Source organism: Neophocaena asiaeorientalis, unplaced genomic scaffold (assembly GCF_003031525.2).
Source record: "Neophocaena asiaeorientalis asiaeorientalis breed wild unplaced genomic scaffold, Neophocaena_asiaeorientalis_V1.1 scaffold256, whole genome shotgun sequence".
In the NCBI taxonomy this organism is placed as follows: domain Eukaryota; kingdom Metazoa; phylum Chordata; class Mammalia; order Artiodactyla; family Phocoenidae; genus Neophocaena; species Neophocaena asiaeorientalis.
In genome coordinates this window covers 6,867,691-6,893,269 of record NW_020185324.1, presented here as the reverse complement: position 1 = coordinate 6,893,269, position 25,579 = coordinate 6,867,691, and the positions used below count along the sequence as shown (strand labels likewise).

The 25,579-nt window shown below is 38.7% G+C and overlaps 1 protein-coding gene across 3 annotated transcripts in view; it reads right to left on the bottom strand.

The window, feature by feature from the left end:
- Window positions 1-25,579, bottom strand: part of KDM4C (lysine demethylase 4C) — a 400,986-nt gene that overhangs the window by 266,438 nt on the left and 108,969 nt on the right. For all 3 annotated transcript variants that reach the window (XM_024734254.1, XM_024734252.1, XM_024734253.1), the window contains exons 7-8: window positions 20,305-20,408; window positions 16,355-16,492 (exon numbers count right to left, since the gene is read on the bottom strand). In XM_024734254.1, coding sequence (XP_024590022.1) covers window positions 16,355-16,492; window positions 20,305-20,408 — 242 coding nt within the window. The remainder of the gene's footprint in view (window positions 1-16,354; window positions 16,493-20,304; window positions 20,409-25,579) is intronic.

The window sequence follows — 25,579 nt, the reverse complement described above, 5'->3', positions numbered from 1 at the left end:
AAAATACTCAGCTATATTTTTAAATAAATTTATTTATTTTTGGCTGTGTTGGGTCTTCGTTACTGCGCACGGGCTTTCCCTAGTTGCGGTAAGCAGGGGCTACTCTTTATTGCGGTGCGCGGGCTTCTCATTTGCCGTGGCTTCTCTTGTTGAGGAGCATGGGCTCTAGGCACGCGGGCTTCAGTAGTTGTGGCACGCGGGCTCAGTAGTTGTGGCGCACGGGCTTTGTTGCTCTGCAGCATGTGGGATCTTCCTGGACCAGGGATCGAACCCGTGTCCCCTGTATTGGCAGGCGGATTCTTAACCACTGTGCCACCAGGGAAGCCCCTCAGCTATTTTAAATATTTATTTTTGAGAATACTGAAGTGGCATGAGAAAATATTCAAAAACAATAAAAATATAAGCAAATGTAAAATTATATATTTGATAATATTCCAATTTAAAAAAAATATATTTATATGCATGACAAAAAGCCTGTTTTAGGGAAGTGGGTCCAAGATCTCATCAAACTGACTACACACCCACAGTATTCAGGATAACTGGGGCCTCCTCCCAGAAGTCCATCACAGGTCATTACACAGCAGGTAATTAACAGATGTTGAATTAAACTTAATGCCAGTCTTAAGAAATTTGGTGGACACTGATTAGTGGTTCCAGGCCTTCTGCTTCAGAGACAAACACATTGAAGCAGAAAGCCCAGAACCAGAGTTACACTGAGGATGACTTTGTCCACAGACCCTATTAAGACAATAAGCAGCTAGGAGCTGAACACGTGATATCCACTGAAGACAATCCCTTCCGTAGTGGTACCTCTTTGGCTTTATCCTGTGGAATTTCCTTAAATAAGAAGCACCATTTACTTCAAAGCTTAATGATTATAAAGTCTAGGAATTATAAAGTCTGATTCAATCTGCTATCATGTCAATCAGTTCCAGAAGGTAAATGCAGAATATAAACAGGGGGAAAGGGGATCTCTTAGAATGAAATCAGCCCAAACTGCATTATATCAATCTAATAAAAAGTAAACTCTACATGTGCTTATTGAAATTCTAGGTTTGTAAACTTCCCAACCTCAAAATGTTTCTTTGAAAACACAGTGAATTGCATCGCCCCAATTTTCCTGGTAAGTAGCTACATCAGTTACTCAGTAACTGAGTATGGACTTCAGATTCTCCACTGCACAACTCAAAGAGTGGATATTTCTAGAAATATGGATCTGAGCTTCCATTTCCTTGTCTTCACTTTCACTTAGGCTGCTCTGACAGGCAGGATCACCGATGAGAACAAACCGTAAAGTGGTAAACGGGAACTGTAAAGGAATCTGTGTTCACTTTTCAGTCCAGCCCCGAGTGGCTGAGTACATCACAGACTGACTTAACTTTGCCACAGACACCTTCCATCTCTACACAAATACATCTGTGTAGTAACTGGGCAAAAAAGCACCATGAATTGATCATAAGGCAACTACACTACAGAAATGCCTTTTAAGACACACTGCTATAGTGTAAACCGTGTACAAATCTGAGAACAGCAGTTTATCTACTGAGAGGCCTTGGTCAGGCTTACTCAAACTAAACACTTCAGGATCCATGATCCAGCACTTATTCAGAGGTGCTGAGTGTAAACAGCACCAAAATTCAAAAAACCTTCCTAAAATACTCTCTAATGAAATGTGAAATACTAAAGTATGAAATCACGTTTTCTAAAAATTATGACCATGTATCCAAATGGATGTGGTTTTAGAGACATAATCTAGACATTTCAAAACTTAAATATCAAGTCACTTACTAGAGCCAATGAGAGGGAAAATATGTAACAGAGAAGAGTTTCACACAGGAGCTGAGCAGGGTTTGGATTACTGCTCTCTTGGTTATCTTTCCCCTCATCTATGCCTTCAATCCCCTGCCAAGACAGCCTCCAATGTGTATCTTTATTGGCAGATTTAATGCTACTTTTGTTCTTCTTCAGCTCTACTCTAGCATCCCCCCAAAATAGAAAAGTTTGCACTTAACTTTTTAAATATAGATTGTATATGCTCTTTGGTTGTTTGCTTTTAAGAATGACATAAAATTAAGGGATATTTTAAGCACCATCTGCTCTCTTGAAACAATGGGCAATAACTTCCTGATTGTCTTACTTCATGTACGTGTTTTAAATCTAGAGTGTCCTTCATGATTATTGCAGTTGGCATTTTCTTATTTTATGTAGCCTTTCTTGCCTATATCTGTACATAGCAACCAGGCTGGGTTTTATCCCCTCTTTGTGCCATTCCTATTTCAATTTCCCATTATCATATAACTGTTGACAAAAGTCGTTCAGTTACTTTTTCCTGTCATGTCTTCCAAATTCACTGGGATAATTCTTTATGAGGACACAGAAATGCAATTCTAAAGGAACTTATTAAAATTTATTTAACCAATCCAATCCTTCAAATGTGAGGACACGGTTAGAAATGCTGTCATTCAGTAAAACAGAAACTATGATGGCATTAACTATCTCCCAGTATTAACTGCGGTAGAATAAGCTGAGATGCTGGTGCAGGCAGGACCCGTCAACAAAGACAGGGCTGGAAACGTGCAAGTGCTCCAGGTCCAGCTAGCCTTCTGCTCTGCACGGGGGAGGCGGGGGGAGGGAACCAGAGCAATGAACTAAGGCATTCGTTTTCAAAGTCCTGATTTGTTAACGAGATCTGTGCAATGAACTCTTATGCACTACTGTGGTTCTATGATGGCCCACAAAAAAAATGCATGGCAACCACCTGGCCTACTCTATTGGGATAAGCTAGAAGATTTTTCTAATAAATATTTACACTCTAAATGTTTTACTTGCCATAAATGAAAGATGTATTAAAAGGAAAGCTGTTTAAAGACATTGGAAAACAATGTGAACAGCATTGATTAACTTTGTGTAAGTTTTTTAAAAGATAGAGACAGACATATGCTGATATTTTTGAAAGGATATACAAGGAGTTGTTAAAAGGCTTTACCTTTAAGGAAGGGACTAGGAAGGATGCCATTAAATATTTTTCTGTACTCTAAGTTTTTTGGCCATGGACATATACTAATGCTTCATACATTTTTTTTGTTGTTGCGGTACGCGGGCCTCTCACTGTTGTGGCCTCGCCCGTTGTGGAGCACAGGCTCCGGACGCGCAGGCTCAGCGGCCATGGCTCACAGGCCCAGCCGCTCCGCGGCATGTGGGATCCTCCCAGACCGGGGCACGAACCCATGTCCCCTGCATCGGCAGGCGGACTCTCAACCACTGTGCCACCAGGGAAGCCCACTGATGTTTTATACATTTTAACAACAGGTAACAATACTAAGAGTCATCATGATTTCCTTTCAAATAATTTTCTGTAAAATTAAAAGGATTCTAGTACATGGCACACCATAATTTACTCAATGATTCCCATATCATTGGACATAATAGTTATAATTCAAGCTTTGCTGATAAAACTAGCACTACAACGATCATCTTTGTAAGTGTACTTTTGCCTGCATTTCCAATGATTTCCTAGGAGTGTAAGAAATGGATCAAAGGGCATGGAGATGTTGAGGGTACTGATGCACATTACCTACCTGCTTTTCAGGATACTTATCCCAATTACACCACCACCAACGGAAGTACAAAGTGATCACTCTAACAAGTACATTCTCAAGAGTAATGGGAGTTTTCCTTATGTCTTTACTAATATGATAAGAAAAAAAAAATCCTTCAGTATTACTATGAATACTACTGAAGTCTGAACAATTTTTTAGTTTTCAAAGAAACAGGTTTTCATGCTATTTCAATAGTCATCAGAAGAGTCCAATTTTTTGTTAATTAATACTTAAAATTAAAGGACAGAATATACGTTCCTGAGAACTGGGAATATAAGAAACACTGAATATTATGACTAAGCTGTATAAAAATATAGTTTATGAAAATTTAGAAAGTTGCTGGAAACAACCTATTCTTTTCTCTTAATTCACATATGTATGCAGTATGTAAAAGCCATGTCTGGATGAGAGTCAAACTTAGCAGGAATCTACAATGTCCACGATGGTTTTCTTTCCAAGAATTTACGACACATGGTCTTTCGAATTCAACAGAGGGCCCAAGAGACACAGTATGTTTTTGAACACATAAGCAACAGCTCCTTCAAATGTCTCCTCTTGGCAATCTGGCCCACAGAACTCCAAATGCTGCCCTCATTTTGGCAGAAAGTAAAAGTGAATGAATGTGAGAATTCAGTAGAAATATATAAAGCAATCCATCTGCCCAGCCTGCTGTTAGCACGTATGCTGCAAATAGTATCCCCATAGCCACTGTTTCACAGCACCTCAGGCCTGAACCCCACCAGTCTTCCCCAAATAGTATTAGGGAGTTCCCTGACTTAGAAATGACCATGATGAATGGCTTTTTAAAAATTTTGGCAGATAGGCGATGAGGATTGTATGTATATATTTTATACATACAATACATGCCTCTCAGTAAGAGAGGCATGGTGCTAGGTGCCTGCCCCCATTGTGGCCCCCATCCAGGTGAGGCACCAGTTAAAGCCCTCTTTACAGGTAGGAAAACTATGGCTCACAGATGCAGGTTACACAAGTACCACACACAGAACTAGAATTCTAACACGGCTCTGTGTGATTGGGTTGGGTCCTTGCTTGCTTGCACTCAAATTAGCCATCAAAGCACTTTTACTAAGGAAAGAAATACTCTGGAGATGGAGCAACAAACACTTGTATTTCTGACAGAGTTATGAAAAATAAAACACTGGCCTGCTTTCTCCAGGCCTTGATTTTAAACAGAAGCCTTTCAGCTCTCTAACCTGGTATCCAAAGCATGGGCTAAAGCTAGGTCTGGTCCCCTGAAGATCGCAGGCTGGAGACTTCAGTGCTTCCTTGTCCTCATTTAGAGAGACGAGCCTCCCATTACTCTCCTAGGGCAAGCTGGAGTTTTCCTTTATTTCTCCACCAATCCTACCCTCCTTTCTATTTGGCCAAGATTGGCCCACTGATCTGATCCATCATCGCTGGAAAAGGAAATGGGAATTCTCTTAGACCAGCCAGGCCCACCACTGAGCCAAGGTCAATTCCCCAAACTGGAATTCTGCAAGAAAGATGCAGAGGAAACACAATCCTAACCCACCACACATCTATCCAGTCCTCACCACAACTCTGCAAGGCTCCTTACAGATTTAATTTCATTTATTTTTCAGAATAACTTAAAGAGGCTATAATCTCCATTTTACATATGGGAAAACGGTATTTAAAGAGGCTAATTAAGTACTTGCTCCAATCACACAGTTAGTAAAAGGAAAAGGCAGAATTCAAGTCAGAGCCTGGCCAAGCCTTGAACTTGTCCGCCTTCACTGCACAGCAATGCCTCCCTAATATATGAGGAAAATGAAGCTCAGAAGAATTACATACAGCCTGAGAGGGATTCAAGACAGTCTGTTAGTCTCCAATGTGTCAGCTGCCTCCACTACCCTGTGTCACGTCAGGGGTGGTCCTGATGGCAATACTAAGCAGATCATGGAATCTCAGTAACTACTTGAGCTATATTTCTAATGAAGCATCTTGAAGGGAAATATAAGATATAATTAATTTTATAAAACTAACTTTGATATTATACATGGAACATAAGGCATGCTAAATTTTTCTTCTTTAATGTTTTTCTAGCCTTTTACTAAACGACTATAAAATAATAGCAATATTGGTAAAATATATACATACAATCCTCATCGCCTATCTGCCAAAATACTGCTAGTTATGATTATAAAATAGACAGTTCCCCAATATTATTTTATTTCTTCATATTTTTAACAACACTAATTTGAAACTTCCCTTACTTAGCTACTTATTCATTGGTCATACTCAAGTATGATAAAAATCAAAATATCAGACAGTAAGAGAAACAAAACACCATCATAAAACTGCACTCAGCATTATAAATAAGCAAGAGGCATACAAGTATCGATATTGCTCTCACTTAAGGACAGCACTTGGCAGCATCAACAAACTGATCAATACAAATGAAAGACAAAAATAATGCCAGATGGAATTAGCTGTGAGCACTAAATATCACAGATAGAGCCACAAAGAATCAATCAGTGCTCTAAGCTATCATGTTGGAAATCATCCCTCCAGAGTATCTGGAATGTCCAGAAGATACCCTTGCTTTACCTTCCTCGTTTCAGAATGAGGCAAAAAAAATATTACTAGGCATAGTTTGTAGGGAATAAAAGCATAGTAAATTTAAAATACTAGGCATGGCTGAAAGAGGGAGAGAACCAAGCACTGGGCTTCTATATTATATCAGACTTTTTTAGGGTCTGCCTAACTGGGGGCACCTTTCCTCTTTGAATTGTTTAACGCTCTGATTCTTCGAACTGCGAAAGTGAGGAACTGTTAAAACAGTAATAGAGATTAATCAGGGGTTTCTTCACCCATTCTTTATTCCCTTTGATATTTAAATATCAACACCCTGTTCAGCTACTACCATCATTATTTTCAACCTTCTGCTTGAGAATGGGCTCTGGTGAGACAGTGTTCTGGGGCTGCAGCCCCCGTGGGAATTTCCGGGCTACAGTTCTGACAAGCAGTTCTGAAGAGAGGTGTGTTCACACTTTCTATCATCTTGCTCACAGCAGAGGGAGGATAGACTGTGGATCCACAGATTAAAGTCTAATTATAGCCACTGACCTCAGTGAAATCCCATTAAAGCTCTCTTTTGATTCAAAGAGGTCACAGCAAATGATCAAGTAGGCAAGATGCCTACATCAAACTTCAAACTGGGCATCTGCACATGTTGCTTTTGTTCAATCAGCAGAGAACAAGTATCTTGAAGGAAAGGGAACAGTGACCTTGGTTGGCATGCCTTATAGAAGAAGTCCTAATTCACACTTAGCTCTTCTGTTGAGAAAGAAAAATCACTATGTGGCTAGGCCAAGGGTTCAGACCCCACCTGAGGAATTTTCCCGAGTCCTCCTACAACTAGCTTTTTCCGTAAGTTACAGCATTGAATCAAAAGATTATATAGATCTTTTGAGGGAGGTACTGTGCAAGAACAAACAATTAGCAACCAGACCATAAAGTTATCAAGTGAATCCTTGTTAGGATTAATCACTAGCAAGCGGTCGTCCCCATATTCAAATCCAGCCCCACTAGCTACAAACTGTGCTCTCTTTACCCCTCGCCATGCTGCCTCCTAATCAACATGTGGACATTTCCACCACAGCTTTTGAATAAATTTAGGAACAGCACCACTATTTCAACAGTACAGTCTTAGCAAGGCAAAGTGATCTTCCCAAAGAAAATCAGCTTATTGGTGTTAGAAGAACTGACTTTATTTTAATGGTCCATGTTTCCTTTTTCTTAGGTTGTCCGAAAACCTTCCAAATCGATCATTTCCCTTCCTGCTATGAAATCTTAGGCTTCATCATCTGAATTGACGTGATGAGTTAAGTTGTAAAAATGGATGTCACGTATGGACTGGAAAGCTTTAGGTTCTCAGAAGAAAATTTTTAAATGTGGTAAATTTATACATTACATTTATATATAAATTGCATTTATAATTATTTTGGTCTGTTTGATAGAGCTGCCAGTGAACCTTTAGCTGAAATGTAAAAAAGAAAACATCAACCCAAACAACAAAGGCCTATTTAATTCACTAAAGACCACTGGTTCTCAACCCAAAGCATCCAGCAGACTCACCTAGGGGGATTTTTAAAATGCAAATGCTGTATCCCTTCACCAGAAATTCTTATCCTATTGGTCTGGGTGGGTCCATGCTTTTAAAGCTCCCAGGGTTGAGAACACCTGCTGTAGACTCTAAATGTGGATCGACTGACCAGACAGAGACCACACATGTCTTGTTTACTACTTTCTTAACTGAAAGCACAGGGCCCAGCACATAACAGGTGCTCTCCCAAAATGACTTGCCATTTACTTTCCTAGCTTCCTTATGGTTTGCGTTGGCCATGAGATATAAAATTTTTTTCAGGTAGGGTTCAAGGAAAGATTTTCCTCCCAGGTAGAGGGATGAGGGTGAGCCACATTCTTGCATTGTCCCCCTCCTTCCTCCTTGGAAGGAACACGTCTGCAGTAAGCACAGCTATAGTGGCAAGCTTGCTAATAAATACCCTCCCACGGAGGAGAATGAGACAGAAGGAGGGGAAGAGCATGAGACCTCATGACATGCATGAGATGCACCAACCCTGGGGCCACCTGGCTCCGAATCCCTCAAGCGAGGAAACCACCACCCCTTACTAGATAAACCATTGCTTGTCTTCTCAGTGGTAGTTGCAGAAGGAGGAAAACACAGTAAACCCTGTGTGGGAGAGAATGAGAAGCTGTGGGGAACCAGGAAATCTGTTTGTTATAAATGCTGGGGGTGCCCAGAGCCCAAATGATCCTCCCATTATCCCTCTGTTCCCTTGAGGGGCTGGCCAACCTGCTTCCCTCAAATACCGCCAAGGTGTTCTTCCCACTACTCTCCTAGAATTCTGGATCACCACTGACCAGAATACTCACTCCCAACTTCTACCGTCTTCTCCAAACATTTATCTAGGACACAGCCTTTTACAGAATTTTTTACTGTGTTTACTGTTATAAACACTGAAAAAAAAAAAAAAAACATGGAAAAGGCAAAAGAAATGGTAAACAAAAAATTCCCCAAAGCTTCAAAAAGTGCTTCAATAAAATTAGGTCCCTGATAATCATGAAATATGTCAAGGTAGGAGCATAATAAACTTTGCTCTGATTCTCTACATACACACCTTTTTGTCCAGACTGATGCCTCAGGATCCCCCTCACTCCTCAAAATGAAGAAGGAAGTAAAGAACGTTTGTTTTTCCCCAACTTAATCAAAGAGTAGGGTGGTCAAAGCCCGAGAGGTAACAATGGGCTAAAAAAGGATTCATATGTAGGTTGATCAACAGATCATAAGAATACAGAATGAAGTGTCCACTGGCTTTAAGAACCCAAACAAAAACAAAAACCAGAGAGAATCACCACCACCTGGTGGTGATTGTCAACTACAGCTTACGTGGGACAGGATCATTCTGAAGCCTCAAGTATCTTAAAAGTGATCCTACAAATCACATACTTGGCTGGCACCTGTTTAACCCACCACATCCAAGGAGATGAATCCGGAAGGATATGGGGCACTAGGGGGCCAACCTTCTGCCTCTAATCTCAACCTCACCATCCTCATTTTAGGCATCATCCCAACTCCTTGGTTTGAGAAAGGGGGCTAGTAGAGGACAGAAGACATGCATTATCTCTGAGACGGCAAGAAGTAACATGTGTGAAGTGCCCCGCACAACGCCTGGCAGATTATGAACAATGTCAGCTACTACTACTATCAAACTAGATGAAAGCAGAATGGCTTAAAGACAAATTAATTTTTCTCAGTATAGGGTACACATTATTCAAAAAGCTAATTTACTTTTTTTTTTAAGGTATTGAGTTAACTAAAGCCTCAAAGACAGATATTATCTTGATTTCAGGTTAGCAACTAAACATCAGTGTCATAAACCATATACCTAGTTCCATTCAAATCCCATAATCCAGCAAATTTAAATTAGCACTGAATGAAATCAGGCTCCCTATCTCTGAGGACTCAAGCCCCAAATATCTCTCCTGCAGACACAATATATACTAATCAATTGGCTCTCCTAATATTCTACCTGAAGTCTCAGATTTTCTGAATCCCACAACTCAATACTTCATCAGAACAAAATGGGGACATAATGTGACTATTTTCTTTCTTAATACCTCTTCTCGATACATAAATACTAACTTCCCAGTTAGAGTACAAACTCCTAAGGACATGGCTTTGTATGCTTCTTTTTCTCTACATGGTATTTTCTCTTCTTTCCTTTAAGCTCTGTAACAAAGGCAGAGGAGAGTCACTCATCAGCACTGCTATGTTGCACCGCCAGGACCCAGGACATAGAGACAAAGTAGAGGTAAAAAGATAAAGTGCAGAATATAAAATCACTAAACTCCCGAAGTTCATACTTTATATGCCGTACCAGACACTTAAAATCAGAATGCCAAGAACTGTTAAATGAGCAATGTGCAACACTGTCTACATTTTCTTTCCTTCACAAGCTGTAAGAATAGATAAATGTCACTACACTGGTATTCTACAATCCAAAGCATATTAAAATATAACCTAGAGACTCACTGTTAAAATGATTCCTGATTACTTTAATAAAGACCGCCCAAGATTAAAGATTTTTTTAGGACAACTGCTACCTGACTTAGGAAAAACCAAATTTAATTTTAGAGAAGGACTGAAATATAAAATAAAATGAACCCATATCATGGTTCTTGCATGAAAGACAATTTAATACTTGAAATCCCTTCCAGATTAAAAGGAAATCAATTTCAACATTCTATCATCTCTTTTTAAACTTGTTCAAACGTTTGAGAATTCAAATGTCCGAATGCTTTAAAGTTAGATAGTGAAGTAATGCTCTTGGAGTTCATAAGAGAACATTCCCAGCTCTGCAGTGCAATTTTTCAACTTTCTGGCGTATCATGTTAATAGATTATCACTTAAAATAAAATTAATGTAAAATATGAGATATCATTTTGGAGTCACCAACTATTACCTTTCCTTCCAAGAGATAATGTTATTTATCATGCCACAGATAAGTCTCTCATGCTGCACACACTGTCATAAATACACTGCTTCTGATGGTGTAGGCTAGATATGACTGTCCCCCAGACAATGATTCGTTTTTACTCAAGAAAATCAGTACAGTAAATAACTTTTCTTCCCTTAGAGACAATCATAGTGCTGGAGGCTGCTGCAACACAAAAACATAATATCTTCACAAATGTCTCCAAACAGTCAAGCTGAAAATCTAAGCCAAAGTTTCATTTAACAGCCTGTCAGTTTTCTGATGTGAAGCTAATGAATGCAGTGGCAAACAAATCCATCAAACCTAACATCAAAACAACGGCACTTCATCCCAGCAAACGGAAAAATGAAATACAACCTGCAGGCCAGCTCTCTGATCCGTCCTAGCTCGGAAGCAGACCTGTGAATGCCACCACAGCTGCTGCACAGAAGTTAGCACGGACTCCATTTCACCACAGACAGAAAGAACGTTCCAGGAACAGAAAACATTCATCTCGAATATACAGCAATATCTTAGCTCAACTGCTATGCAATCTGGTAGATATTTTTAAATCTCTACTAGAAAAAAATATATAGTGTTTCACTCTAGATTACTCTGATATTCAAAGCTAGAAAAACGCCTAAAATAACTGGATGATATGTTCCACTCATACTATAGCTTTGCAAATGGAGGTTTATTAAAAGCCCTTCTGCTCTTTATGAAAGCTCCTTGAAGACAAAGAAAACAAGTCCTTTTGTACAATCATGTAGCACAATTCCTGTTCCAGAGAAGAAACTCACTGGGCACTCACCAAAGCTGAACTCTGCCTATAAGTAGGCATATGGGTACGTGGCCACCTGGAACATTCCTCTCAATTTTTTTCAGTGAAAAACCTTAATTCTGATCAATTAAATGGGGGGAAATTATACAACTGCTTTCTTAGGTAGGTGGGCCCTCTTAAGGCAAGGCCCTTCTCTTCTGGGGTATCATGCAGGATTTGGCTTGCTATATTTACTAGGTCAAGGCAAAAAAGAGCTGAATGATCCTAAAGAGAAGAGAGGGAAAGATAGAAACAAGAGGAACGGCAAGGCCAAGGGCATTAGCAGGAATTTTTAGAAACAAGGATAGTCAAATTAAGTTGCTATCATGGCTCATTTCTACCTATGCCTGTTTTCTAAAGACATTCTCCACAATCTAGGCACAAAAAAAGCCTTATGTGAGAGGTGAGGCAGTTTGGGCAGATAGTATAATAAAGAGCCGTCTGGACTAAGTGCTAGAACACAGGGAACATACCGACAGGCAGGAGAATATCCACATAATAATTATTGTTGTTATTATTATTATTTAGTTGAGAATATCAAAGGTTCAGGAATTTGCTGAAATTTGGAAGACGTGTATTTGGGATCACCACAAATAATGGCATGGAAGTTCTAGTCAACGTTAGCTATACTTTAAACAAAGGGAAGGTTTCACGAACCAATACCACATACCAAAAGGTCAGTAATACATTCAAAGGAAATCCACAGAAACCCCATCTCCTGTCCTGCTCCAGAGATGCCACCAGAGGTCAAGTAGCCAACAACAAAGGAAGCAGTCCTGGATCCCTTGCAGTGCCAACTCTACCCTCACTTCTGGCTCCCATCAAATAGGTCAGCCTCCAAGTGATGAATTCACAGATACATACATGGTGCCTGGTATAAAGCAGACAAGCATTACCTGAAAAAACAGAGCTCTGTCCCCATCTACATTAAGCCACCTGAATGGCTTAAAAGGTTCCTATTAACCAAAGCCTGCTGCCTGTTAAACAAAGACCACCAATAATATCAGTGAACCTGGGGTTATCTTTCCAAAACTATTTTTTAAATTAAAAAATAACCTCTGGGGGACTTCCCTGGTGGTCCAGTGGTTAAGAATCCACCTTCCAATTCAGGGGACGCAGGTTCGATCCCTGGTCAGGGAACTAAGATCCCACATGCCATGGGACAACTAAGCCCACATGCCGCAACTACTGAGCCCGCATGCCACAACTACAGAGCCCACACGCTCTCAAGCCCGCGCACCACAACTAAAGAGAAGCCTGCGTGCTGCAACGAAAGATCCCACATGCCGCAACGAGGATCCCGTGTGCCACAACTAAGACTCGATGCAGCCAAATAAATTAATTTTAAAAAATAACCTCTCATTAACAGCTCTTGTCTATGTTATGAAATTAGAAATATTGGTTTGTAATATATGAAATATTATCAGTAGAGATCCTTCACTCTGCACCATGTTAATTAATTAATGCCACACCACAGATACTTTATCAGATGCTTTTATATACTCAAGTCAACATGCGACAGGTAAAGCAGATGTCATTCCCCAGTGCTTCAACTATAAAAAGTATGCCATTATTTTTTAAATTATCCCCCCTAAATGCATAACTCATTATCACTTGTGAAAAATTACTGTTTTTTAAATAGTTATCATTTAGAATGAATTGAAGAAGACAAAGAATTAAGACTAACCAATTTGGCCATCATCCAAGTTAAAAGTCTTTAAGTACAGTTCATAATTAATTCACTACACATTATATTTGTCCCCAGCAAAACACAAAAACTGCCCAATTTACAAATTTTCCTAAGATTAAAAATTACACACGTTCACACACACACGTAAATACACACACACACAATACAGTAAATTCATACGGTTGTGTAAAGAAACAGAACTTGAAAATCAATAAAAATATGTGTCAAATAAGGGATAAAAGACAATAAAATCTTCCCTCAAAATGCCATCACAGCACATTATAATGTAAGCAAACTTAATTTAGAATAGCCAAGAAAAACATTAATACTGAGGAATAAATTTAAATTTAAGAAAGCCTAAGGACGTTTTAGTGAAACATTCAAAATTGTATCCAAGATTAGTTTCCTATTTTTATGCAGAATAACCAAAATTCATTACACGAATCAAAGTAGATCCTTTTTTTTTTTTTTTAATTTATTTATTTTTGGCTCTGTTGGGTTTTCGTTGCTGTGCGCGGGCTTTCTCTAGTTACGGTGAGCGGGGGCTACTCTTCCTTGCAATGCATGGGCTTCTCATTGCGGTGGCTTCTCTTGCTGCCGAGCATGGGCTCTAGGCGTGCGGGCTTCAGTAGTTGTGGCATGTGGGCTCAGTAGTTTTGGCTCGCGGGCTCTAGAATGCAGGCTCAGTAGTTGTGGCACACGGGCTTAGTTGCTCCGTGGGATCTTCCTGGACCAGGGCTCGAACCCGTGTCCCCTGCATTGGCAGGCGGATTCTTAACCACTGCGCCACCAGGGAAGTGCCAAAGTAGAGTCTTAATACGTCACCATGTCAGTTATCAGTTGAAGCTCTCTGTGGTAGGTAGAATGCTGACACCCACACCCCCCAACCCCACTCGGTTCCACCCCTAACAGCAAAGATATCCATGTCCTAGTTCCTGCAATCTGTGAATATGTTATTTTTTATGACAAAAAGGATTTTGTGGATTGCTTGCTCTGAAATGTATGGGACCAAAGCAAGGACCTGAGAGAGGCCTCTAGGAGCAAAGACCTGGTTGACAGGCAGCAAGGAAACAAGAACCCAGTCCTACAGCTGCCAGGAACTGAATTCTGCCAACAATCTCACTGAGCAAGGAAGTGGATTCTTCGTCAGAATCTCCAGTAAGGAATGCAGCCCTGCAAGCACCTTGACTTTTGCTGGTTAGACCAATGTCAAATGTATAACCTACAGGACTAGGAAACAGTACAAGAGTATTGTTTGAAACCACTAATTTTATGGTAATTTGCTACAGCTGCAATAGAAAACTAATACATTCTCAGAATAGCACCACCTCACCAAAAGTAAGGAAAGAGTGGAGACAATACCTAGAAACATCTCAAACACATGTAATTACAATTTTAAATTAACCGACCCAAACTGCATTATAGCCATTGAATATTTTGTACCCAGTAAAAAAAAACCAGAACCAAGACAGTCATATCCCCTGAGTAAATTGAGTGATATAAATCAACACAGCATTGAGTGGATATCCACAAACCTAAGTTTTTTTCCTCCCAACAAATCTATGAGGTAGAGAGGGATTTTTAATCTATAGGAAGAAACGAAAAGAAGAAATGACTTTCCTGATGTTCTCTGGCTAGCAAGAAGACAAGCTGGGCCTCAAATCCCTGCCTCTTCCACTACGGGGCTCTGCTTCCTAACAGCCCCACAGGTCTGGGCTCCATCAGCTGAGAGAGACCTCAGAGAGGACCACTCCTGACCTCTCTTACTTGGTCACACTCCACTCCCACTCTGACCACCCGGAAAGGTGGAAATGCACTCAGGACATTTTAGTCTTGGGAAGAAGCCAATACTCAGAATTAGAACTGAAAGTTGTAGTAAACAAGAACCAACTAATTTTTCTGGTGACTGACAGCTGGGATAGCTGACTTATTATGTCAATGATTAAAGATGCAAACCATAAAATAACATATCTTGTTATAACCTCAGGGCTATGACACTTTTGATGCAGATACAACATTACTTTTCTGCAAACGCAAGGCAGTAGCTGACCAAGGTATGTACACCGGGCTTTCTGTTTTTTTATTAGGTTTACTGTATTATGAAGGATGCGTAAGGGAAAGAAGTAGTTCAGTTCTGCTCCTTTCTAAATTACCCCTCATAAATAAAAATTACTTAGAACAGAGAAAGTCTTCTAATAGCAGGAGATTTCTTTTATGTCACGAATTCATTCGAACGCTTTCTGAGTTGCTATACTTTTATTTTAATATATTATACTATTTGTTAAATACCTGTGTAAAATAAAACTAGAGCTGTCTTCCCTGAATATATTTCTATCCAAGTTCACTCAGTGGTTCCACATGAAAGTTTTATCAATGTAGAGTGAATAATATTTGCCTGGACCATGCAGTGGCCAAGATAAGGCTACATAGGCTGTATGTGCCATTTTCCACCAAATATATGTCAATTTTACATACTCTGTAGTAAAACACACAGTTTCATTAAGAAACTGCCCTCTGCCAGCCTGTACATCTGCCTTAAAATCCACAGGAAAGGAAGCAATCTAATAGAAGCTACCATCACTTTGAAGATGTCCTCTGTTTAACGCTGCAGGGGGCAATTAATGAAATTTAACACAAGTTGCTTGTGAATGAAAATACACAGTTTGTGAACTAAATTAAATATACTGAGCAGGAGATGCAAATTTTTATACCAAATTTAACATTAAGATATATTGTTAAAATACATTCTATACTATTACTTTCAAAAAATTCATTTCTGCACTAAAGGCAGTTTTAATTATTTCTTCTTACCATCCTCCCTTCACCTCTTGTTAACAATTTTACCACTTTCCTCTGTAAATAGTTGTTTTCTAAGCCATGGACTGAACTCTAACATGGAAGGAGCCACATCTACCTAATATGGAGTCACAGGGAGCCACCAGAAAATCTCACGAGAAAACTGGTGGCCTTAAGAAAGAAAGCACTGGTTGCACAAAATTACCTCTCAAAGTAAATTGCTCCACATTAATCTCAAAACAGGAAAACATTGCTACAAATATTAACATAGCCTACGTAAAATAAATATATCTGTCTGGAATAAATTACTATGGTGACAAGCATACAACATCATTGAGGAAAAAAATAAATGCTGCATGTGCTCTTAGCTTTCCCACTATAATAATCAGAATACACATTTAATTTAAGCGTTTGAGGCATAACTTACCAATTTAGCAACCTTCCCATAGTCAATCCATCTGACAGTAGCAAAATTTGTAGATTCTGCACAGTTGAAACCATGATTAAAACCAGCATGGTAGCCATATGGGAAAGTGATCATAAATTCGCCAGCCTCCTGGGTGATCTGCAGGGTAGAAAACATATAATATTTCCCAATTATAAGACTTCCCAAATTGCAAATACAGTTAAAATGTATTTCCTATTAAAAAAAAAGAAAAAATATGATGTCCGAGCTATAAAAGAAGTCCCCCCAGATCCTTTACTTAATCCTTTAATAGTTTTTCAGGAGACTTTTAAAAGAATTTTCTAAACAGGGTGTGACCTTCTGGCAATGTAGTTCAATCATTCAGTCCACGATCAAAGAAATTATATTCTATTTGAAGATGTCTTTGTTTTATGTTATTCAAATAAATTTGTTCTTATTAGCATTCAATATGTATATTTTAATACTCTAAAGATTCACATTACTGGAATTATATAACAGGACTATCATAACTGACATTTTTCAAGTTAGAGCTATGAAAACTTTGATAACACACGCTGAATATTATGAATTCTTGTTGCTAAAGAGTTGATAGTATTCACCAAATTATCCTTTCATAATACTTACAAAACATTCAATTAACTTCATTCCATTTAATAGTAAAATTTCTACCAAATAGTTATTCAAATATATGTATAATATATAAGTATGTATGAGTGGGTGAGTGCATTTTCAAATATAATTAAACTAGCTTGGGTAAATAAGCCAGCAGCCCAAAAGCAAAGATGAAAAATGTATTCAGTCCATTCCTAATTTTCAGATTACAGAAATTTGGTTTTTTTATAATCACCAAAGCATACAAAACACACCATGAGCTATAGAAATACAGTGAAGCTAAATTTTTCAGTGTTTTATTTTTTAACTTGTCTACTCAATGCTAGACTATCAAATATATAACTCACTGATTCATTCAGTTACCCTGGTTCATTTCAGTCCTAAAATGTTGATAAATGAATATGTGAGTGTGCACTTGTGTGGAAACATACAGGAGATACACTGTATAAATACAGGTGCACACACTGCAATTCAGTTACCATTTTAGGAATGCTAAAATGTTGTGTGTGGAAGTATTTTCTTTCTCAACAATTCTGAAATTTAGCTCATCACCCCCTCCCCTGTGATACCCCAGCAGGTGTTCTATTGCAATGAGTGGCAACCCAGCTGCCACCTGGCAGGAAGAGAATGGCTTATCAGTGTTCAACATGGTTCCAGTTCCATCATTCCGAGCCATGTGAGAACAAAGCCTGATTCTCTCCTTTCCTGGTCTCACTGAATCTCATTAATTATAATTGTGCTTGGAAACCAGGCACTTCCTTGTACCATGTGATAAAACAAAACTCACTCTGCTCAACTGTTTCTAGCCCTATAAGGTGGAGGAAGAGGGTAAGTCTGTTGTCAGTGGGATAAGGTAAGTAACTTCACTGCTCCACTGAATTCCACCTACAATCCTTCTCTACTCTCCCTAGAAAACCCTGTTCTTGCCATGTTCAAAAGTACCTGTTCCCATTAAATTGGACCCTAAATGTTATGCCTCTATATAATTTCTAGAAACAGGTCAATCCCAGTTAGCCAAAATATAAGGCAAATTTACTGCCTCTATGTAACAAACTGATATTAAAAAAAAAAAAAAGATATAGGGGTAGACAAGAACAAGTCCCTTTTATTATAAGACTAACCAAGCATCATAATTCCATACGGAAAAAAATGTCAGAAAGGGTAGTGTACGTAATCAAAAAGCAGAAATTAGCTATTTGTTAAACATACTTTTTCATATATATGTATGAATATGTACAAATTCACTAAAAGAAGAAGAAAAAATGTTAGTCCAACTGCAAAATGATTGCCTAAAGAGAGAAGGTTAAACTGAGGAGGAAGATTGTGTTATTATTATATATAACCTGTACCGTGCAAAGCCCCTCATATAGATCATCACTTTTCATCCTCACAGTAGCCCTATTAAGTGGTACTATTATTATGCCCATTTTCCAGATGAAGAGACTGAGGCTCAGAAAAATTATGTAGTTTACCCAAGTGACGGAATCAGAAACGAACTTGGGAAGTATAATTCTGAAGTCTGTGCTACTCTGTCCCAAGTTACATTATCATCATCGGAGAATAAGCTCCTTGAGGAGCACACGATCATCACACACCCTTCATCAAGGTGGAAGGGGAAGTGGCAGTATTTCATATGAAAAACGGCAACTGCCAATCAGCCCTCTAAATTGCTGGTGTCTCACCATCTGTGGACGAGCACTCACCCTTCCACTTCCCACAAAAGCCACGAAATGTCCCATCCTCAAAAGACCAGATAAGAGCCTGGTGCATCTAGTGATCTACCAAATAGCACTTGAAGAGCCTTGGCCCAGAAAGGAGTGTGAGGCACCTGCCTCCTTCTCCCCAAATTTGAGAAAGAAGCTACAAACTCCAAAGGCCTCCATCCTGGGCAAATGAGCCAATCCCGCAGTCCTGCTACTTCACACAACCCCTCTCCAAAGAACAGCTTGATCAATTCCTATCACCAGCCCAAAACCCGCAGAGGTTTTCCTGTGTTGGAGGACTCCAGTCTACTCCTTCTCCTCTGCTTTCTAATATTTCAACTTAAATAAAAGTGCTTGATCAGGCTTATGCCAACCACCTGAAAGAACGTGCACTGACGATATGTCTGAGACTGGAAAGCCTGATGCCCAGAGGCATCTGCAAGTAAGACAAGGCCCCCCAGAAGGAATGGCCCCTCTGAGGGGATGCAGCCTCTGACCTCTGTACCTGCAGTAGTGCTGCAGCCCACCCACACTTGTGGACCTTCTCCATAGTGCACATCTTCAAGGCACACTTTTTGTCATGGGTAAAAGTATGTGACTAAACCAGTGTTGAGAGCATCCTCATCACATAAGACAAGTATGTCTCATGCATGACTACTGCACAGCCTGTTTGTGAGAGAGCGGGACCACCTCAAGTTGGAGAATGTTTCTTGGTCCTTGCAAAAATTCTACTTTGAACAAAGCCTGGGCTGGGGGTGGTGCAGGAGGGAGGTGGAAGGCAGGACTTTAAGGGCCTGAGATTAAGAAGAGGGAAAGATTTAGTCACAAGTGAAAAGCTTCTAAGGTGGAAAACAGCAAGGATTATGGGAAGACAGTCAAATAAAAAATGAAAAAGGGAGTGGAACTATTTTTTAATGTTTCTGAAGTAGCTAAGGTCTTAATCCTCCTCCAACTGAGAGAGACCTTTTATTTATCTGGTCAAAAGCTTTTTTCATTTCAGCTTCTTCACATAAAAATGCTCATGTTCTGTAATAATTCTGACCCAATTACTACCCACGGACACAAAGAAAGAGGGATCTAGCATGTACAGAGTCTTACAGAACTTAATCTTCAGAAATACCCCAAGAAGCAGTATCTGATTATTAAATCATCAGGCAATTTTATCCATAATGAAATCTCAGTTGTATTATGTCTGAATGTGTTTAGAAATAACATACTGGCACCAAAATCACTGATTCTAACCAACCAAACTGCTAATAAAAATTGCTCTGATTTCTTTAAAAGAAAGAAAAATAGATCACATACACATAAATGTTGTTGCTCATATAAGAGACTTCAATGGAGAAGAGCTATATATCTTATTCTCTCAAATGTGCTACATTTTATTTTCAGTATTGTTGTAAGTGAGCTAGAACTGCATGAAATCTCTAGTAAATGCATCTTGAAATAAAAGAAACTTCAAATTAATATTTAGGTAAATAACTGTTACCTAAATAAAACATGAATCTGAATTTTTCTCCCCACATCCTAAAAATCCTACCTGAAGTCAAAGATATATTAGTTTATGTTAAATTTGTCTTAAATACGAATACTATACACATTAAATGAATTTGTTAAAGAGTAACACTAATATACCTTGTCAAAGGGAATACCATATTTCTTCAATACTGAGGGAGATATCAGTGTCATCTTGTGGCGAAGAAATGCATCACACCCTTGAGAACTGCTTGGGAAAAAACCTAAATGGAAACAGTAATTATAAGCAGTAATGTGTCAATTAAGATAAAATTTCAAATCTTTTTTTAAGCTTATGTTCTAGTACTCTTACAGAATGACAGCTTTACGTAAATATAGACCAAGTCCACCATCAAAAGCCCTGGTACTAAAAACCAGAGTCAGAATTCTTAAAAATTAAACAATACATATGTATATAACCAAGGGTTGACCTTTTTTACAAAAAAAAAGATCTGCCAAGAGTTGTTTGCATGATATTAAATGACTAAACCTACAAATTCCAATTTGTAACAGATTTGAACTCAATCTACCTATTAACTGATAAATGGACAAAATATTAAGGGAAGGTAGAAGAGGAAAATCTGCATTTTAACAGGGAATCTCTCATTTTAGACTCCTAGAAGCAATCATTCTAGAAGCACTTGTCCCAATGCCTGGCATACAGTAGACACAGCAGTTTCCCACCCTTGTTTCTTTCTGATCGATTTTAAATAGTTTAACTGCTTCTAGTTTCCTGAAGTAACTCCCAGCCAGGGCCAGTCAAAAGCTTGGAAACCTGTCTCACCAGCCTGTATGGGAACAGTACATACTGTTTTGAGGACTCCTTTAAATGAAGAAGCTAAACATGCAGAAACCCTTTCATTCAACAGAATATTATGCACTGAAACACAGTTGTTTCTCTCCATCTCTGCCTTCAATCCTGCAGTCTGTCTGAGGCAGACTCTCATTAACTCAGTTATGTAAGCTAGAGGAAAATGAATGTGCCCGATACCCTGTTCTTTACCTTCCTCACTCAGAGGGAAAAACCACCACACTGAGAATGGGAAAGCAAGAAGAGAAAGACAAGAGAAACATGGAAGAGACAGAGGAGAATTAGAGAGAGGACCCAGAAGGAACACAGAACTCACCAGGAAAGCATGTGTGATGTAGCTGGGTAAAGTGGGAAGAAGCACAGATGCTGTTTAACTCCTCCACTACCAAAATGAAGGCCACTGGAAATGCTACTTACCTAACTCTGTGGCTCACTACATATAAATAGCTCAAGAATATAACCAGTCTGATGAAAGAATTACCAGCACTCATTACCTAATCATGAACCATTTTAACCTCATAGAATAGCAAGGTTTTACAGGAATAGTTTTAAAGTAAACAAGCCTTTATTGATGCCACCATGGAATATGTGAGGCCACAGGTCACCAGAAGGAAACAAATGAAACATCTAAAGAAAAGCCGTTAGGGTATAAAGAACCACCTGCAAAGAGTAGTATATTCTGCTTAAGCATCTACACCTGGATTTTTAAGATGAACAGACAGAAATATTTAAAAAGTACAACCAACAGAAACATCAGAAATACTATCATTTGCTACAATACCAATGGGAATAAAAGGAATAATTGTGCCCTATCTGGTCATTTAATGCAGCCCTCCGTTTATGGTTAATATTCATAATACATAAATAGAAAATAACCTTTGAAAGAATGCAGACCTTACTGAATGGTGAGAAAGTACCATATAATGCAACGGCCATATCTATACAATAAGATGTCCTGAGTCTACACCACAGAGAGTAAAGCACAGCAGGGCAGTCCCCAAACACACAACCCACGGAAAAGTTTTAGCAATACAATTTAAATAGATCTATCAAACTTTTCAAATCTGTAACTCTGTGCAGCACTGCATGAATTAAGTTTTAAATTAAAATCAATGAAGAAAGAGGAGTCTACTTTATTTTCTTTTGATATGGATTTGTAATCAGGACCTGAACAATGTGATGACTGGTCGTTAGTTAAACTGGAAAACCACTGAAGGAAGGCAATTTGCCATATGTTAAGAACTTCATATTGGTTCAGAATTTATATTTTCAATAGGTTATCAGAATTATATTTCACATCACCCTGGAAAACACCTCATAAACCACAAATTATGACATAATGTATGTGTCTCAAAATGAATTTTACCTTAAAATACCTGCAGAAGTACATGGTTCACACTCACCCTCACTCCACCATTTCTTAAAAATATTTTATTCAATATATAAAGAAGCCGATATAACCAGAATACTATTTGATACAAAATGATAATATCTTTTAAAACTCAGAACTATGCTGGCTAAAGGAATGTTAGCAGCTTTCATAACAAGTGAAAAAAACAAATTTGGAATCACATGTATGAAATATAACAAAAATACATCAGATAGAAAGATAAAATTTAATTAAAAATTCAACTTAAGACAATCAGAGTTTTTTGAAAGTCACCAAATAAAGAGAAAACAAGGTATCTGTTAAAATTCTTGCAAGTTAAGTTCTTTAAAATATGCCTTTCAGAACCTTTTTTTTTCTATTCTAATATTTACTTTCTTAATGTGCTTTTTTTCTAAGTTTTCAATTTGGAAAGAATTTATTTGGAAGAAGTCTGCTCTTAAACTTACCGTATTTGCATGTTACTACTGCAACATTCTGTAAGACTTTCCAATTTACCAGTCACATAATTGGAGGACCCATTCTTTCATAATCTTGAAAACCAGGAAGTTCCAATAAAGAAACAGTTCTACACTGACCCCTCAAGTATCTAGTAGTGGACATAGCAGCTAGCAACTCACTACCCCACCTCACATACCCCATGGCCATCAGGTAACATGCCAGGTGTAGAAGAACACACAGAATAAACCTGGCACATCTTTCTGAGCATCTACTTATGTCATGCTAAATTATGTGGTTTATATTTGCATACAAACAAACGTATTAAGGGAGCAAGATGCAAAATCTGCATGAGTGTTGTGGAGTGGTAGGGTTTCACTCTCCTCCCTTGTAGGGATATTTTGGTGGAAGCATTTGAGAGGCAGCCTACTGTGAGGTGCAAACTATGTTAAGGGATTTTGTGTAAATCTTGTCCAATCTCCTCTTACAGACACCTAACACACACGCTTACTTGAACACCAAATTTCCTCTCTCATTTACTGCTCACAACATACACCTTCTCATTGCTATTAAATAGCAGACCTAAGTTTTAGATGAAAAAACGTAACTGTTTGAACTATTTGAAGTCACCCTCATCTTGTCCACATGGCTAGCAAAATAAAAGAGAATAACAGTTAAGAATCCCTACAGAGACATGGATTCCTAGCACAAGTCCAACAACTCATATAGCCTTGTCTGGTCCCATAATCTCTCAGCTCCTCAATTTCCCCATTCATATAATCAGGATGCTAGTATTACCTTCCTCAGTGGGGTCTTTTTTTTTTCCCCAGCATCAAGATACAATTGACATATAACATCATATAAGATATACAGTATAATGATTTGATATATGTATATATTGTGAAATGATTACCATGTTAAGTTTAATTCACATTCATCACCTAAAAATAGTTATAGTTTTTGGTGTGATGAGAAGCTTTAAAATCTACTCTTTTGGCAACTTTCAATACAGTATTGTTCATTATAGTCACCATAGGGTACAGTACATCCCCCAGAACTTACTAATCTTATAACTGGAAGTTTGTACCTTTAGACCCCCTTCACCCATTTTCCCCACCCCCTGCCTCTGGCAACCACCAAACTGTTCTCTGTACCTATAAGTTTGGTGTTTTAGATTCCACATATAAGTAACATCATACGGTATTTGTCTTTCTGTATCTGACTATTTAACTTAGCGTAATGACCCCAAGATTCATCCATGTTGAAAGAAATGGCAGGACTTCCTTCTTCCTTATGCCTGAATAATAGTATATTGTATATATACATATATGTATAACACTTTGCTTTATTCATTCACCTGTTGATGGACACTTAGGTTGTTTCCATGTCTTAGCTACTATAAATAATGCTGTAATATCAGGGGTGCAGATATATCTTTAGGACAGTGATTTCATTTCCCTCAAATATAGATCTGGAAGTAGAACTGCTGGATCATATGTCAGTTCTACTTTCAATCTTTTGAGGAACCTTCATACCGTTTTCCACAGTGGCTATCCTCACTGGGTGGATCCTTATGGGAATCCAGTGAGATAATGCACAAAAAACTTAGCCATTATCAAAAAGTGGAAACAACCTAATGTCCATCAACTGATAAATGGAAGAGCAAAATATGGTATATTCTTACAACGAACTATTAGTCAGCTATAAAAAAATATGAGGTACTGCTATAAGTTATAACATAGATATAACATAGAAGAACACTACATAAAAGAAGGCAGACACAAAAGCTCACATATTATATGATTCCATGTATATGAAATATCCATAATATGTAAATACCTAGACAGAAAGCAGATTGCTAATTGCCAGGGGCTGGGGAGGGGTGGGAGGAAATATAGCATGACCAATTAAAAAATACAGGGTCGGGACTTCCCTGGTGGCACAGTGGTTAAGAATTCGCCTGCCAACGCAGGGCACACAGGTTCAGCCCCTGGTCTGGAAAGATCCCACATGCCTCGGAGCAAATAAGCCTGTGAGCCACAACTGCTGAGCCTGCGCTCTGGAGCCCACGAGCCACAACTACTGAAGTAGAGTCCTAGAGTGCCTAGAGTGCGTGCCTAGAGTGCGTGCCTAGAGTCCGTGCTCCGCAACAAGAAAAGCCACCGCAATGAGAAGCCCGCGCACCACAATGACGAGTAGCCCCTGCTCACTGCGACTAGAGAAAGCCCACATGCAGCAATGAACACCCAACGCAGCCGTAAATAAATAAATAGATAGATAAATAAATAAATAATAAATAAATGAAGGGTTTCCTTTTAGGGTGATAAAAATCTCTTGGAACTAGACAGAGGTGAGGGTTGCACAATATGAACATACTAAAATGTCATTGTATTGTACACTTCAAAACGGTTAATGGTTTATTTTACATTTTGTGAATTTAAAAAAATAATAAAACTTAGTCTACTTGACACATAGTAACATTCAATGAATAGTGGCCATTATTTTTTTTTTTTAATAGTGGCCATTATTATTATCCCTGTTACTCATTTCCACCATGTTGACTCTAGTTATCATGTTAGTTCAACAAATCTTCCATTTCCACCATGATAAGGAACATGTACTCCAGCAATCCCAATAGAGCCCTGAAACCCTAAAAGCATCCCACAATAACATTTGCTAAGACTGCCAAAGTTCTGCTGGGAGTTTTATAGCATGAGGATGTACAGAATCACATAAGCCCTCTCAAGAACCAGGTGCTA